At 46.1% G+C, this 18112-nt stretch overlaps 1 protein-coding gene across 1 annotated transcript; it reads right to left on the reverse strand.

Annotated features, from left to right (window-relative positions):
• Positions 1–1047: 1047 nt before the first annotated feature.
• LOC102449315 (interferon-induced very large GTPase 1) lies at positions 1048–17295 on the reverse strand. The gene is made up of 2 exons (XM_075923208.1): positions 17142–17295; positions 1048–8459 (listed from the first exon to the last, which is right to left on the reverse strand). Exons 1-2 carry the CDS (start codon positions 17161–17163, stop codon positions 1147–1149), a joined length of 7335 nt encoding a protein of 2444 aa, XP_075779323.1. The 5' UTR covers positions 17164–17295; the 3' UTR covers positions 1048–1146.
• Positions 17296–18112: the final 817 nt, after the last annotated feature.

Raw genomic sequence — 18112 nt, forward strand, 5'->3', positions numbered from 1 at the left:
CACCGGTCTCTAGTTTCAAGTCATTGGCAGGGCCTCAGTCCCTTTACTAGCATGAGTGTGAGTCCCTAGACCAGAGGCTGAGCAACAGAGAAGCTGGAGCAGGAAAGAGGTAAGAGGGAAGATGGGCCTTTTATATCTAAGCCCATGAGGAGGAACTCCCATTGTTTTGAAGGTGGAAAAGTACAGTAACAAGATTGAGTTTGTCATATAAGCCATCACATGAACAATTTACCTGTAACTATTAAAATAAGTGTTCAGTCCTTTTCTGTGTACAGAACTATAGGCTAGACTTGATTTCTCTCTTGCAGTGTTTTGCCAGGACCTGATTTTCTCTATGGGTGTGTCTAGACTACATGGCTCCATCGACGGAGCAATATAGATGAGTTTACTAGACATAGGAAAATGAAGCAGTGATTTAAATAATTTACATGAAAATGGCCACCACGCTGTGCTGATCAGATGTTTGTTGGCACAGCAGGGCAGTCTGGACACTCCGCAGTCAACAACAGAAGCCTTTGTCGACTGCTCCAGTAAACCTTATTCCACGAGGCATAATGGAGCGGTCGACAAAGGCTTCCGTTGTTGACCGCGGAGCATCCAGACTGCCTCGCTGTGCCACCAAACAGCTTAGCGTGGTGGCCATTTTTATGTAAATGAAGTGGTGATTATTTAAATTGCCTCTTAATTTTCCTATGTCTAGTAAACTGATCTACATGGCTCCATCAACAGAACCATGTAGTTTAGACATACCCTACATGTTGAAGAAGTAGTCTCTCCCTTTCTCACACAATGTCATAAATATTTTAACACTTCTTGAAATTATTGCTACCAAATAAGACTCGCTGCATTTGAATTCTTATCTGGGAGTGGCTTCTCCAAGTGGAAAAAAGCATGATGGAAATGGTGAATTGTATTGTTAATAAGAAAGAGAATGGCACAAGATTACTTTTTATAGTGCTTCTCTTTGCAAGAGTCCTTGAAATATAAAATCTTTTCCAAAGTTTTCAAAGAACTCCTCCCTCGAGCCCTACAAGAAGTACTGTTTTGTTAAAGGAAAATATGACAAAGATTCCATACGTACATTATTTTTGAATGAAAAAGTTCCTTGCTAAATCTATTCAAGCAGTACTCATTGCAAACTTTCTTTCATATCCCTTTAACAGCATAATTTCTTGTAAATTCAAGATATTTATCATTAAGGCCACTCAACATTAAAATTAGTATATGTTTGGCTGCATCGGTCTTGTCTATATTTTCCCAACCTCTTGGGATTGCACCCTTCCCTTCAAATTTTCCATTATGAGCTTTTTCTAAGTCAGATCTGAAATGACTGACAAACCATTTCCAATAAGACATTTGTGAGGTATCTGGTTTGATGTTCCAATTTGCAAAGTCAGGTCCTGTTTCTCGATAATTTTTGAATGGAATTGTTTTTTCACCAAGGACTATTTTGGAGTCATTTCCTGCAAGGCTGGAGCAGATGTCCGTGACTAGATGATTTGTTCCTTCCCACTGGATGCCAGTCATGGCCTGGGGACGGTGGAAATCAGTGCTGTGGTCTCCATCATGACCAGGAATTGTGTTTGTGCAGACAGCCTTGCAAAAGGGACACTGCTTCAAACACCCACGGAACTGCTCAAATAGGATTTCATGAGGTTTTGAGGGAAATGGGTCCAAATCAGTCTCAGAGAATGTTTGTTTCAGCTGTTCTAAGACAGGAATCAGTGACTCACTCACCACTTCTTTCAGAAATTGTATGTCTGTTATCTCTTGATGTTCGATGCTTTGCAGACTGCTTCTGGGAAGGCACAAATCATCTCCAAGCCTGGTACAAAATTCATCCAACCACAAAGCTACATTGCCATGTTTGTCTTTGACAACATTAGTTGATTCATGAACTGCTGAAAGAACGAGAGCTTGGAAAGAATCAAGATTTGAATTTAAGAATTTTTTCAATTTTGGATTTTTTTTATCTAAGCAATAGCTATCAACAGCTCGTCTGATAAAACCTTCCATACAATAACCTGGGTTATAGATATACTCTTGGTATCTTTCAAAATCTTCCTGAACTAAAAGATCATGTAGTATGAATATTTCCAATTTCCTTCGATTGCCATTGAAGGCTTCATGGTTCGATTTCATCTCATTTGCGATGTCAATGGCAGTCCTGTCATAGACTGCATCACGGATAGCAAATTTAAGATTGCTGCATAAAATATCTGCAAAAGTTGCAGTGGATGTTGCTCCTTGGCAGGCAATTTTGAAAGAGCTAAAGAACTCCTCTCTCTTACTTTCAAGATATAAGGCTGGATTATTTGACTCCTGGAATGCTTTGAGTGTTTCTCTAAACTTTCTTGAGGCCATTTGGCAAAAATATAGAGATATATCCACTTTGTATGAAGGTGTTAATGTAGAATTTACTTTCTTTGAATCAGATTCTAACTTCTTGCTTATTAAGTCCACTATTTCATGAAAGTAACTGGAGCTGTAATTCATTATCTCTCTTGCTTTGGACTCAGTGTATTCACAGATATGCTCCTTTAGGGAGTCTTTCATTTTCTGAACATCACTTTTATCAGTCTTCTTCAGTAGATTCCATGACTTCGTCCCATGCTCAGAAAAGTCCAGAGGAAAATCAGTCCATTCAAAGGATGCTCTAATCCTGTTACGTATATCATGTTCTGATTTAAAATGACCCAGAAGGAAAGTTTCCATGTCAAGATGAATATTGGGCTCATCCACACGATGGGCAGCAGAGGACACGTCAGTAATCCAGTCGTTCCACACAAGTATAAACTGAGTTCTAAGATCACTTTCACTCAATTCCTTATCTCTGAAATCTCGGGCCAACTCTTTGCTTTTTCTAAGCAACTCATCTTTATAGGTGGATTTCTTTTGTTCAAAACTGTTTTGACGATTCTTCAGATCAATCTGTTCTTGACCCCTTCTACAGATGCTGTCAATCAGATCTTGTCTGAAAAAGTTCATTCTACTTTTAATATTTGCTTTCCACTGAATCAGTATGTCACTGTACTTGTCCAAGCTAAAATAACTTTCTAGATCCTTTTCAGTAGCATCATATTTTTCTTGAACTCTTTTCTCAATATCTGCTCTATCTATGTCGGAGATTATTCCATTCTGAATTTGGATGTTCAGCTTGTTCTGCAGACCAAGCATGAAACGTCTCAGTTCCCAGGTCCATTTGCTGTAGTTGTTTTCCAGTCTGGTGTACACTTCAATCTCCAGAGTATTTTTAAAACTGAATACAAAGTTCTCATTTAACAAAGCCGCCCACAGGTCCTGAGTACGCTTTTTTAAGTCTGACAGACTTAGAAATCCATGTTCAGATTTTTCCATGGCAGTCACAAGAATCTTTCTCTTTAGTCCCTGCACACTTTGGCTGTAGCTGGGGTTGGGAGGTGCCATGGGTGGGTCCCCTTCCCAGAGGTGAGGAAAGTAATGGATGTGAGTGTTGACATCAAATCGGATAACGTCACTAAAGCAGGTTACATCACAGGATTCTTGCTGGGCTGCAGTAACGGCCATTTCATCTAACTTTTCCTGAAGGCATCTTCGTCCTCCCATATTCTGTTCTTTTGCCGTTATGTCGCCAACATTCTGGTGCACGAACAAGCAGCTCGGGGAGAGCTTGACTTGCTTCATCCTCAGAAACGCCTGGACAGCGATCTGCAGGATATCTTGCATTTCTGAAGGGTTCTCGCCAAAGATATTGATCATCGTTGTGTTGCCCAGACCAATGACAAAAGTGGCTAGCTCATTGTCATGACTGAGTGCTGATCTGTTTTCTAGCTCTGTGGCCCGAAGTCCTTCAGTGTCGATAACCACCACAAAGTCAAAGTTCAGCTCTTCTCTGAGCTCATCATCCACCTTAACTAGCTGCATGAAGGCTCCCCTGGTGCACCTCCCTGCACTGACTTTAAACTGGAGGCCAAACATGGCGTTCAGGAGGGTTGATTTCCCAGTGCTCTGGATGCCAAGCACAGAAAGAACAAACACCTTTTTGTCTCCGAGCTTCTCAATTAACTTGTCAAAGATGGCGCCGATCCATTTCAATGGCACATAAGAAGTGTCACCATCCAGCAGCTCGATAGGATACCCTGAAACCATCAAATCAGCTACAACCTGCGGCAGTTTAAGATGGCATACATCATGTCCAGGTAGTGCATCCAGAGCTTCATAAATCTGACCCACCTCTCTCAAAAGATGCTCAAGACCAAAAGTAGATTCATTTATTTTATGTGATAATTCTTCTAATTGTTTTTGCAAGTCATTATTTTTTCTTCTTTGGTCTTGTGACCACAACTCATGGTATTTTTGGTGAAGCTCTGGAAGATGATCAGAAGACAGATCAGCTATAAATACTTGCAGCCACTGTAAAAAGTAAACTTTAGTTTTGTGGGAAGATAAATTCAGGGTTGAAAGCACTGACCTCATTAGTTCCTTCAGGGGAAATGCTTTCTGTAACTGATCCTTTCGTATTGCATTCTTTTCTGATTTTATTTGGCTTAGCTGCTGTTCTATACTCATGCTCTCATTGTCCTGCAAATGGGCATGCTTTTTATCCGTCTTACACCACTCATGCCACAATTTTCCTTGGAGAGGTAATAATTCCTCCTTAACATCTAAAATACCTTTCTGTTTCAGATAACCTGTCACTGTTTGTGCCAGTTCTTTGCCGTCCTTGCATTCTCTTTTGTCTTCATCAATGTGGAATCCATGCTCTCGTGCAATGTTTGCACATTTACCAAGGCTACAAGAAATATTCGAAATTTCCATGGCACTTTTAATTGCAGTGGTCAGTGCATCCATTAATCGTGCCTCATTCTGGTTCTTTACAGCTATTTTTACTCGATTTCTAGTCTTGTTAACTGGTGTTCGCTCTTTGTCAGTACAGAGAAAGATGAGAGGTTTGGGAGATTTTAGGAGGTCTTTTAAAACCTTCTTGCCCTTTTCATTCTGATCAACCTCTGACAAGAGGACCACGCTGACTGACGCTATTTCCCGTAAAAATTTGACTTGTCGCTCATGTTCTCTTGCATCTCCATGAAGATTGGTGAACGCGATGCAGTTCTCAAAACTGTCGTCATCCTTTCCACCTGGACAGTACCAGGTGATTTCTACTACACCTTCCATCAAGAGGCAGTTTTTAATACTGCCTCTACAGTGACGATGGAAAAAAATATTATGCTTTTGCTTACTCAGCAGTGTATTTAAAAGCTGAGATTTAGAAAAAGAAGACGCACCAAATCTTATGAAGGACACCACTGGTATATCTGCCTGATATATCAATTTATCTTCGCATTTCCTAACCACAGCCTTGTTTTGTGATTCTTGATGACTCTGCCATTTCTTGTTAACTTGGCAAAAGGACCAAAGAGGAAGTTCTATTTGTGGAGAATGTGGATCTGGCACCAGAAGTGGGAGAGCAAATTGACATAAAGCGAGCTTTGTTGAAATATATTGCCTCATGAAATCATCTGCACAGAGAAAAATTGCCATCTGGACATCCATAGGGTGCACCTGATCCTCATTACTTTCAGCAAATTCGTTAGATTCATCATCATCATTAAACAATTTATCTAGATCATCTGAGGGTTCGATCACATCATCACTGGTGTTTGTTGTCTTGGCCATGTCTTGTTCTGTTTTACTGTCATTCTTGCATATGAAACTTCTTGCCCGATAGTCCAGCATCAACAGCTTATCCAAAAAGTAAAATGGCAGCTCACTTTCATTGCTGGGGTAGCGGTCATGTAAAGATGTTTTGCGAATTTTCTGGAAGTCTGCCATCCCCATTTTATTTGGATAGTAACTTTCAAGATTAAGTTGCTTGATTAATTTTTGAAATCCTGCAGTTTGAGGAAATTCCTTTGTCTTAGTGCCTGTGGGTTGTACTTCTTCGCTGGTTGACACTGCTGAATTTACCAGCTTACTCTCTTGAAAAACATTTTCTAGTTCTTTTTTTATATATTCTTTCTGCTGATCATCATTTGTGGCTTCAAATGTTCCATTTACAAGGGAATTCAAATCTCTTTCCAGTGCTTCCCAATCAGTGAGCTTTTTGTGCTTTTTAAGGACAAAAGTAACTTCCTCTGACAGCAAGTTGCCCATGTGATCTTTAATAAAATTCAAACGTTTCTTCTTCTCTTCGGGGACCATCACTTGATTTTTAGCTGCTACTGTCAGACCTGTCAGCAGCAAGAAAGCCTGAGCTCTGGGAACACCCTGATCCCTAAGGGTCAAATATGTCCCATATGCTGTTTGCATTTCTTTTAGCAGGAAGTTAATTTCTGAGCATCTGAGGAGATACTGAAAAGTGTGACTGTCCACACGGTAGCCTACGCTGGCTGCAATTGAGAGTAGTAACAGTTCTATGTCGGTCTCGGCTCTCTGTCTTAGAGCCTGCAGTAATGAATAGATGGATAAGCTGAGAGTCAGAGTAGCTTTTCTCTTTGTTTCATGCTCTGCTGCTGGAGAATTCAAAGAGATACTGGTAACATCCCTGATGTCACTTTCCATTTGCTGTAAAACTTGAGTGAAATCTGTAAGTTCAGAGCTGGGGCTGGAGCTCTGATCTGCTTGTTCTGCTGCTGACGGGAAAATCCATTGCATAATGAAAGAAGATTTGGGGAAATTCCTAACGGAATAGATGTAAGGATCCAGAAGGCAGTACAGCACACATCTGATGTACCTCTCATTTGGGACAGGTGACTCTCTGCAGGTGACTCTCACTGTATGTTCCAGGAAATCTTGAAGCCTCTTGTCTGAGAGGCAAATGTCGATCCACATACTCGGGCTTCTTGTCTTTTCATTCAGCTTCTCTTTGAACTTGAGCAGCGTCACCAGCTGCCCTTCATCCCCTGTGACTGCCCAGGTCTTCATTTCCTCTAGGAAGGATCTGGCCTCTTCCACTGCACTGATGGTTCCCTCCCCAGCCAATGGGCTGGCAGTTAGGGTTGTTAGGGCTTCATAGGCCCTTGTGAGGCTGCTGCCCATTTGATAAACATCTTTAAAATCTTGTCTGTGATTGGCCAGGATTATGTCCCACACTGGAGTCAGCTGAGAGCCTCTGTCAATCACAGACCAGGTTTTGTTACTGGCCAGCAGCCCAGATTTCCATGCCTCAAGTGACTCCACTCCAGGGGGGCCGCCCGTCTTGGTCACACGCAGCTGAATCTCTGTTTGCTCCTGTTTTCTGTCTGTGCCTTCAGACTCTGACTTGGATACAGTGACACCAGCTGCAATGCCCCAGCCCAAGCCGCTGTAGCTTCCCCCGACGTAAGAGCGGAGCTCATCAGATGCTCGTTTCTTCACCTCGTCCAGCTGCTCTGCCCGGAATCCCTGCGACGCCGCTTTCCACCAGAATATCCCGCCCAGGTGGAGGGGACCCTGGTTCACGTGAGACCCGAATCGCTTGAAGAAATTCCCGGCCCGGCTCTTCAGCAGGGGGAGCTTGTCGGGCTCTGGGGTGAGACTCAAAAGCTGCTCGATCTCTTTTAACTCCTGCAGCGCGGCGCTGGACAGTCGGAGCCGGTCCTTGGGGAAGTAGCAGGAGGCCAGGGGGATGTAGCTGTACTTGGTGGTGCAGAGGTAGGTGTGCTCAGAGCATGGCCTGTGGGTGTCTTCCGACTCTGAAGAGCTTCTGCAGTCGGTGGTGGTGTCCACACTAACCCCCCCAAACCCAGCCTTGGCTGCGAGGCTCAGGCTGTAGCCCAGTGTTTCCATGGTCCGTGTGAACGTGGACTCTGCTGCGGCCGATGAAAACTCCTTCATCTCAGACAAGGGCCCTTGCTGTGGGCCAAAGAGCTCCAACCCGTCTTGGAGCTCTAGGAGCTGCTCGCGCTTCTCCACCATCTCGGCAAGCTGGTTGGTTTTGTAAATGCCCTGCAGGGCCAGCCCCCCCGACGCCCGTCTCACAACTTCCCTGTCAGGGAGAGTCTCACTCTGGGACATCGACTCCTCGGAGAGGTCTAACTGCTTGTGCGCATTCTCCACCACCTCTCGCAGCGACTTCTGAGATGGAGCCCAATACTGGGGGGCTACGTCCATCGCTTGCTGCAGCTCCTCCTCTTTCTTCTTCACAGCTTTCTCCTGCATCAGTTTTATCTCCTGCAGTGTCAGCTTTCTCAGCTCCTGGCTCTTCAGCATCTCCATGTGCTCCCCCTTCTGCTGCTGCATTGTTGCCTTGCTGTCTGTACTGCATAGTTCTCGGAGCGCCTGCTTTTCCCACTCATGTCGTATGTCACGTTCTAACTTCACGCAGTCTTCAGACCGCAGGTGTTTCAAGGCTTGGGCAGAGGTAACGCCCAGCTGTGTGTGCAGTTTAGGCAGCCAGTACTCTGCACTCAGACCCACGGCTTCCAGTCGCTGGGCTAGATCATCCTTTGCAGCATCTCCCTCAGCGGAATGCCTGGGGCTTTCCTCTCCCATAGACACAGCTGTGAAATGGAGCAGACAAACAATATCAGGACTTTAATGAAGATGTCCCACCTTCCTGCCTCTGCATTCCAGCATCATAGAATCATAGAACACTAGGACTGGAAGGGACCTCGAGAGGTCATCGAGTCCAGTCCCCTGCCCCCATGGCAGGACCTAGTACTGTTTCTAGACCATCCCTGATAGACATTTATCTAACCTGCTCTTAAATATCTCCACATATCTCTTGGAGATTCCACAACCTCCCTGGGCGATTTATTCCAGTGTTTAACCACCCGGACAGACAGGAACTTTTTCCTAATGTCCAGCCTAAACCTCCCTTGCTGCAGTTTAAGCCCATTGCTGCTTGTTCTATCCTCACAGGCCCGGAAGAACAAGTTTTCTCCCTCCTTCTTATGACACCCTTTTAGGGTATGTCTACACTACCCTCCTAGTTCGAACTAAGAGGGTATTGTATGCATACCGCACTTGCTAATGAAGCCCGGGATTTGAATTTCCCGGGCTTCATTAGCATAAGCGGGGAGCCGCCATTTTTAAATCCCCGCTGCTTCGAACCCCGTGCAGCGCGGCTACACGGGGCTCGAACTAGGTAGTTCGGACTAGGGTGCCTATTCCGAACTACCGGTACACCTCGTTTCACGAGGAGTAACGGTAGTTCGGAATAGGACCCTAGTCCGAACTACCTAGTTCGAGCCCCGTGTATCCGCGCTGCACGGGGTTCAAAGCAGCGGGGATTTAAAAATGGCGGCTCCCCGCTTATGCTAATGAAGCCCGGGAAATTCAAATCCCGGGCTTCATTAGCAAGTGCGGTATGCATACATTACCCCACTAGTTCGAACTAGCGGGGTAGTGTAGACATACCCTTAGATACCTGAAAACCGCTATCATGTCCCCCCTCAATCTTCTCTTTTCCAAACTAAACAAGCCCAATTCTTTCAGTCTTCCCTCAGAGCTCATGTTCTCTAGACCTTTCATCATTCTTATTGCTCTTCTCTGGACCTTCTCCAATTTCTCCACATCTTTCCTGAAATGTGGTGCCCAGAACTGGACACAATACTCTAGCTGAGGCCTAATCAGCGCAGAGTAGAGCGGAAGAATGACTTCTCGTGTCTTGCTCACAACACACCTGTTAATACTTCCCAGAATCATGTTTGCTTTTTTTGCAACAGTGTCATATAGTTGACTCATATTTAGCTTGTGGTCCACTATAACCCCTAGATCCCTTTCTGCAGGGCTCCTCCCTAGACAGTCGCTTCCCAGTCTGTATGTGTGAAACTGATTGTTCCTTCCTAAGTGGAGCACTTTGCTTTTGTACTTATTCAACGTCATCCTGTTTAACTCAGACCATTTCTCCAATTTGTCCAGATCATTTTGAATTATGACTCTATCCTTCAGAGCAGTTGCCACACCTCCCAGCTTGGTATCATCTGCAAACTTAATAAGCGTCCTCTCTATGCCAATATCTAAATAATTGATGAAGAGGTGCATGACAAACTCCCTGCCCCAAAGGCAAAGCTGCAAAGAGCTCCAACTGTTGCATTTGTGAACTGTCTTTGGCACCAGGGCATATAGCTTTAAGAATGGACACCATGGTGCAAATAAGTGACAGTCACATGTACACCACCCTATACCAAAAACCTACTGACCGCTATGCCTATCTTCATGCCTCCAGCTTCCATTCCGGACACACCACATGATCCATTGTCTACAGCCAAGCACTGAGGTACAACCGCATATGCTCCAACCCCTCAGACAGAGACCTACACCTACAAGATCTTCACCAAGCACTTTTTAAAATACGATACCCACATGAGAAAGTGAGGAAACAGATTAACAGACCCAGACGTGTACCCAGAATCCTCCTGCTGCGGGACAACCCCCCCAAAAAAACCAACAGAACACCACTGGCCGTCACCTACATTCCTCAGCTAAAACCTCTTCAATGCATCATCAGTGATCTACAACCCATCTTGGACAATGATCCCTCACTTTCACAGGCCTTGGGAAGCAGGCCGGTCCTTGCCTACAGACAACCCGCCAACCACCAGCAACTATACACCGCACCACAGTAACTGACAGGTTAGATAGACATCTGTCAGGGATGGTGTAGGTGGAGCTTGGTCCTGCCTTGAGGGCGGGGGGCTGGACTCGATGACCTCTCGAGGTCCCTTCCAGTCCTATGATTCTATGATTCTATGATTCTAACTCTAACTTGGGAACCAATCCCTGCAACAAACCTCGGTGCCAACTCTGCCCTCATATCTACACCAGACACACCATCACAGGCTCATCCACCTACACATCTACCAATGTAATATACGCCATCATGTGCCAGCAATGCCCCTTTGCTGGCAGATTTAAAGGTAGCCATCCTGCAGCAAAAAAACTTCAGGACCAGACTTCAGAGAGAAACTGCTGAGTTGCAGTTCATCTGCAAATTTGACACCATCAGCTCAGGATTAAAAAAAACTGTGAATGGCTAGGCAAGTACAAAAGCAGTTTCTTCTCTGTTGGTGTTCACACCTCCAGATCAGCTGCTAGAAGTGCGCCTCATCCTCCTTGATTGAATTTACCTCATTATCTCTAGCTTGATTCTTGCTTGCATATTTATACCTGCCTCTGGAAATTTCCACTACATGCATCTGACGAAGTGGGTCTTTGCTCATGAAAACTAATGTTCCAATACATCTGTTAGTCTATAAGGTGCTACAGTATCAGAGGGGTAGCTGTGTTAGTCTTAATCTGCAAAAGCGGCGAGGAGTCCTGTGGTACCTGAAGTGTTGGAGTATAAGCTTTCATGAGCAAAGACCCACTTCGTCAGATGCATGCGAAGGTGCTACAGGACTCCTTGTCGCTTTTGCAGATTCAGACTAACACAGCTCCCCCTCTGATGGCTTTAAGAATGTTACAGAAAAGGCAACAGAGATGATGAGGTGTAAGGAACAGCTTCCATATGAGGAGAGATTAAGAAGACTGGGACTTTTCAGCTTGGAAAAGAAATGATTAAAAGAGTGGGGGGATATGTTAGAGGCCTAGAGATTGAAGGATGGTGTGGAGAAATAGAATAAAGAAATGGTATTTATTCCTTCACTAACATAACACAAGAAGCCGACCCAATTAAATTTATAGGCAGCAGATTTAAACCCAACAAAGTAGGTGACAGGGGAAGGAGCATGATGATTGTCTCTTCTCTTTATTCCTTCTGAAGCACCTGGCAAGGCCACTGTTGGAAGACAGGATATGGGGCTGGAAGGATCATTGGTCTGACCCCGTCTGGTCATTCTGATGGTCTTTTATAGAGCTGAAATGTATCTGCTCCTTGGTGATGGGTGGATGGGGTTAGTCTCCCCTCCATGCTGATTTGCTGCGTGGCTTGTACTGAGCATGCTCAGTAACACTGCTGAAGCCACTGTCCTCACTTTGCCCCCCTCCCCCACTACTGTGGCATGCATGAGTTGCCCCCTCCCCCTCATAATCTGAAATAGTGCCCCTAGGAGAGGGGGCAACAGGGGCAGCTGCTCCGGGGCCCAATGATTTAAAGGGCCCCAGGACTCTTGGCCACCACTGCTGTTACGGTGGCAGTGGCAGCAGCTGAGGGCTGGGGCCCTTTAAATCACCACGCCCTGGGATCCAGCAGTCTGTGGGCAGCCCTGGGCACTAGTCTTAACCCTCCAGATTCCTGAATTGGGGCCAGCTGACTTGGTCCTGAAGCTGGCCCCTTATACTTATCCCTCCCACTCTGCTCCGGCAGCTGTCCCCAGTTTTGTCTCCTGACCTGATGCTAAACCAGCCCCACCCAACATTTATCCCCAACCTGCGTCCAGCCCCCAGCCCCACATTTAACCCCACCAAGGTACCCCCAGCTCTGCCCTCTCCCCCTCAGCCCTGCTGGCCAGCCCTGACCCCAGGCCTCCATTCTAAGTCTTGACAGCTGGCTTATGACCCTACCCCCCATGCCCTAGCTCTGCCAGCTGCTGCTTGTTCCCCCCCTTTAGCCCTGCCAGCCTGCTCCATGAGCTCTGGCACGTCAGCCTTAGGTGCAATCTGTCCCCAGCATCCTTTCCTGACACTCTAATCTCCCCAGACTGCTCCTGAGCCTGCCCCCCTCTTTTCCTGACCCCTGCCTGCTCCCTGCTCCCTACCAGCCTGTCCCTGCATCTGCCCCCTTAACGCCACCTGTCCTGATCCTGGGCCCATGCCTGCCTCTGCTCCCTGAGCTCCTGTGGGCTCTGATTTCTACACTGCACTGGAGCAGCTATTTTCTCACACCCGCAAGGTCCCTGCTTGGCCCCCATCACCCAGCAGAGAAGTCTGTGATGGCTCAGCAAATGCAGAGAAGCTGAAGCAGCCTCCACATGGCAAGCAAGAAGCTGAGTTGAGAGCAGAATCCCTAAGACCATAGGATGAGCTGTGCATGACACAAGCTGTGCGTGTTGGACGACGGGCCCCAATAACTACCGTGTGTTAAACCGAGAGCAGGGTTCTAATGAGACTCCCAAAGGGACAGACAGGCTCTGTCAGAAACGCCCTCTCTGCGCTCAGGGAAAATCACTAACATCCAAAGGTCGCCCCTTCCTTCTCCACCACAGCTCTCTGCTCCAGTCCCTGCTCTGTCACCACACCCGGCTTTCTCGTCACACAGAACAACTCCTTCCACTCAGCCTATTGCTAACTGGGTGCCTGGTTGCTATCTCACCCGGCTCCTGCTTTCACATAACCTCTGACCCCTGACCCCCGATCTTCCCTCAGACCTGAGCACTCCTGTGCAGCATGAACTGTTCCCACAGCCCTGTGTGCCCTTCAGTTCTGACATACATAACAACATAAGAGTGGCCAGACGGGGTCAGACCAAAGGTCCATCTGGCCCAGGGTCCTGTCTGCCCACAGTGGCCAGTGCCAGGTGCCCCAGAGGGAGCGAACACAACATGTGTCCTCATGTGATCCCTCCCCTGTCACCCACATCCAGACAAACAGAGGCTAGGGACAGCATTCCTTCCCATCCTGGCCTTTGATGGACCTAACCTCCATCAAGCTATCTAGCACTTTTTGGAATCCTGTGAAAGTCCTAGACTTCATAACATCTTTCGGCAGGGAGTTCCACAGGTTGACTGTGCCTTGAGTAAAGAAAAACTTTCTTTTGTTTGTTTTGATCCTGCTGCCTGTTCATTTCACTTGGTGACCCCTAGTTCTTATATTGTGGGAACAAGTAAATAACTTTCCTTTATTCACTTTTTCCATACCAGTTGTGATTGTATAGATCTCTGTCGTATCCCCCTTAGTCTCTTCTTTTCTAAGCTAAAAAGTCCAAGACTTTTTAATCTCTCTTCATATGGGACCCGTTCCAAACCCCTCATCATTTTTGTTGCCCTTTCCTGAACTTTTTCCAATGCCAGTACATCTTTTTTGAGATGAGGCGACCACATCTATACACAGTATTCAAGATGTGGGCGTCCCATGGTTTTATATAGGGGCAATAAGCTATTCTCTGTCTTATTCTCTATCCCTTTTTTTATGATTCCCAACATTCCCAAAACAGGTTTGCTGTTTTGACTGCGACTGCACACTGCCTGGATGTTTTGAGAGAACTATGCACAATGACAGTTAATAGATCTGCAATTTCCCATTCGAGTTCTTTCAGAACTCTTGGGTAAATTCCATTTGTTCCTAGTCACTTGTTACTGTTAAATTGATCAATTTGTTATTGAAGACTGTTTCAATTTGTTTGCTTGAAGACTGAAGCAAAGAATTCAGTTAGCCTCTCCTCAATAACTTTATCATCTTTGAGTGCTCTTTCATCATCTTCATTGTCCAAGGGCCCCACTGGTTGTTTAGCCGGCTTCTTGCTTCTGATGTACTTAAAGAACATTTTGCTATTATTTTTTGAGTTTTTGGCTAGCTGTTCTTCAAACTCTCTTTTGGCTTTTATTATTATATTTTGAAAATTAATTAATAGAGTTTATGCTACGTTCAGTTTTCTTCACTAGGATTTGACTTCCACTTTTTAAAAGATATCTTTTTATCTGACACTGCTTCTTTTCCTTAGTTGTTAAGCCACAATGGCACTTTTGGGGTTATCTTAGTGTGTTTTTTAATTTGGGGTGTACATTGAAGTTGGGACTGTATTATGGAGTCTTTGAAAAGTTTCCACCACTTGCAAAGATTTTACTTTTGCCATTGTACCTTTTAATTTCTGTTTAACTAACCTTGTCATTTTTGTGTAGTTTCCCTTTCTGAAATTAAATGCCACATTGTTCGGCTGCTGAGGTGTTTTTCCCACCACAAGGATGTTATATTTTATTACATTATGGTAATGTAACTGTTTCCAAGAGGTCCAGTTATATTTACCTCTTGGACTAGATTCTGTGTTTCACCTCGGGCTATATCAAGAATAGTCGCTCCCCTTGTGGATTCCAGAACCAGCTTCTCCAAGAAGTCGTCATTTCAGGTATAAAGAAATTTTATCTCTGCATCCCATCCTGAGGTAATGTGTACCAGTCAACATGGGGATAGTTGAAATCACGTACTTTTACTGAGTTTTTTATTTTGATTGGCTCTCCATTAACATAGAATCATAGAATCATAGAATCATAGAATAATAGGACTGGAAGGGACCTCGAGAGGTCATCGAGTCCAGCCCCCCGCCCTCAAGGCAGGACCAAGCTCCGTCTACACCATCCCTGACAGATGTCTATCTAACCTGTTCTTAAATATCTCCAGAGAGGGAGATTCCACCACCTCCCTTGGTAATTTATTCCAATATTTGACCATCCTGACAGTTAGGAATTTTTTCCTAATGTCCAATCTAAACCTCCCCTGCTGCACTTTAAGCCCATTACTCCTTGTCCTGTCCTCAGAAACCAAGAGGAACAAATTTTCTCCTTCCTCCTTGTGACACCCTTTTAGATATTTGAAAACCGCTATCATGTCCCCCCTTAATCTTAAACATTTCATAGCCACTATCACTGTCCTGAGCAGGTGGTCAATAACATATCCCTACTGCTATATTCTTCTTATTGGAGCATTGAATTACTATCCAGAGAGATTCTATGGAACAGTTTGGCTCATTTAAGATTTTTACTTCATTTGATTCTACATTTTCTTTCACATATAGTGCCCCTTCCCCACCAGCACAACCTGCTCTGTCCTTCCGATATATTTTGTACTCTGGTATGACTGTGTTCCATTGATTGTCCTCATTCCACCAAGTTTCTGTGATGCCCATGATGTCAATCTCCTCCTTTTAAAACTAGGCACTCTAGTTCACCCATTTTACTATTTAGACTTCTGGCATTTGTGAATAAGCACTTTAAAAATGTGTCAGGTGCTGCGCAGTTCAGCAGGGGTGAGGTTTGGGGAGAGGCTACAGGACACGCCTAAACCTCATCCACACATGAAGCCAAAAATGAGATGCCCCCTTCTGTAGACCAGGGATGGGGAACCTACAACCTTGATGCCCCCTGCAGAGGAGTGAACCATCTTCATGGCTGGGGAGGCAGCACCAGCCTTGCGGGACGGATCAAAGCACCAGCCACATCTGGCGTGAGGGATCAGATTGGTGGGGAGGGAGGCAGGCAGGAGGAGCAGCTCTTTGCACTGCCATTCCCCCAGTGCAGGGTGGCTTTGTCCCTGAACGGGCTTAAGGCTGCACCCCATCAGTTCCATTGGCTGGGAATCACAGCCAATGGGAGCAGAGAGTGGTACCTGTAAGTATGGTAGTACGGAGCCATGTACCCGCAGGAGCTGTGCCAAGTAGCACCCCAGTCCTCTGCCACACTCCACCTCCTCCCACCCACACCCCACACCACCACTCCAGCCTGCTTCTGCCACCCCTCCCATGCATCCCCTGCATCCCCATCCCATGTCTGTACCCTACCTCCTGCCCAGACCCTGAACCCCACCCCACTCCTCCACACTGACCCTCTTATTTTGACCCCACCCCAGGCGGCCTCATCAGAATCACTAGCCCAGAAGAGTTAATTTGCCCCAAAGGGGAAGGTCTGTGCCAGGCCTCTCCTTGTGGGGCTGGCAGGTAAAGCCTCCTTCCATGGAAACTGATGGCAAAAAGTCTCTACAGACCTGAACCCTGAGCGTCCAGATTAACACCCCCACCCTGCTCCTGAACCTGGGCCCCATATTTATGCTCCATTCACAGGCTTGAACTGGGAATCCTTCTTTATCCCCTCTGCTCCTGTGGTTCCCTCTGTCCTCCTTGTTAGTAGCTTGTTAGGACTCTCCTCCTGTCCTCCCCCACACTCCAGACCTACCTCCTTCCCTTTAGCCCCTATAACCTGCTCTCAGCTGCTGGACGTATTTACTGCCTGTCAGCCCAGGACCTCCCCCATCAGCCCTGCCAGCCTGCCCCTGGCACCTTTCCCCAACACATTACTCTTCTCAGGCTGCTCCTGAACTCCACTGCCCCCCCCCCCCCCAAACTCTCCCAGCATCCCTCCCCTTCCCAAGATGGCTCCTGGGCCCATACCCACTTTTGCTCCACTCTTCCTCACTGGGAGCCCTGACTTCTTCATTGCATCTCACTAGCCTTTGTTCTCAGGCCTAAACTGCAGCAGGATGGTCCCAGGATCCTTCCCTGGCATCCAGTGTAACCCAGCAGAGCACGGGACAAACAGAGATCACACAGACATAGGCACGAGAAAACCCTCCCACCCCACCCCAAGGGAAAATACCGGCTTCAGAAGACTGCTCCATCCTTCTCCAATGCTTTGCATCTCCCTCCTCCGTCCCCACTGGCTTTCTGCAGACTAGCCTGTTTATGTTCACGCTGCCTGATGTGGCTTCCTCTGAGAAGCTGGCTTCTGGTCTGCTGTCATATAGAAACCAGCCACCCTCCCGCCTGCCAATTCTCCACAAGGGCAGAGGTTTCCTGTAAGAAAGAGGTGAGCACACAAGTCAGTTCAAAACACATAAATGCTCAATGCTGTCTGGAGATTTCAGTAGGGGTCATAAGAACATAAGAGCAGCCAGGCTGTGTCAGACCAAAGGCCCATCCAGCCCAGTGTCCAGTCTGCTGACAGTAGCCAATGCCAGGTGCCCCAGAGGGAGGGAACAGAACAGGGAATCCTCACGTGATCCCTCCCCTGTCACCCATTTCCAGAGAGAGGCCAGGGACACCACCCCTACCCATCCTGGCTAATAGCCATTGATGGACCTAACCTCCATGAATCTATCTAGCTCTTTTTTGTATCCTGTTATAGTCCTAGTCTTCACCACATCCTCTGGCGAGGAGTTCCACAGGTTGAATGTGCCCTGACTGAAGAAGAACTTCCTTTTGTTTGTTTTAAACCTGCTGCCTTTTCCTTTCATTCAGTGACCCCTCGTTCTTATATTGTGGGAACAAGTAAAGAACTTTTCCTTATTCACTTTCTCCACACCCGTCATGATTTTATAGACTTCTATCCTAGCTCCCTTTGTAGAAACGAGCTTCACACTCAGTAAAAGGTACGGAGAATAGTTTATTTATAAATGATGCAGCATAGTGAGAACCCACCAAAGTGTGTTCTACCTTAGAATACAACTACAACTTCTTTTATAGTAGGAGCTACAATAACAAACTATCACTCTGCGCATGCTTGTTACTGGGCAAACTTTCAGCATGATTACATACTCTTTTATGATAAAATGTTTCACTTTCTCACAT

Source organism: Pelodiscus sinensis, chromosome 3, assembly GCF_049634645.1.
Source record: "Pelodiscus sinensis isolate JC-2024 chromosome 3, ASM4963464v1, whole genome shotgun sequence".
Lineage (NCBI taxonomy): Eukaryota > Metazoa > Chordata > Testudines > Trionychidae > Pelodiscus > Pelodiscus sinensis.

Coding starts and splice junctions, on each gene's coding strand:
- LOC102449315 (XM_075923208.1), bottom strand. CDS start 17,163: ATGGAGCAGTCTTCTGAAGCCG. Junction 8,460..17,141: donor GGAGCAGTCTTCTGAAGCCG/GTATTTTCCCTT, acceptor TCCATTTCACAG/CTGTGTCTATGGGAGAGGAA.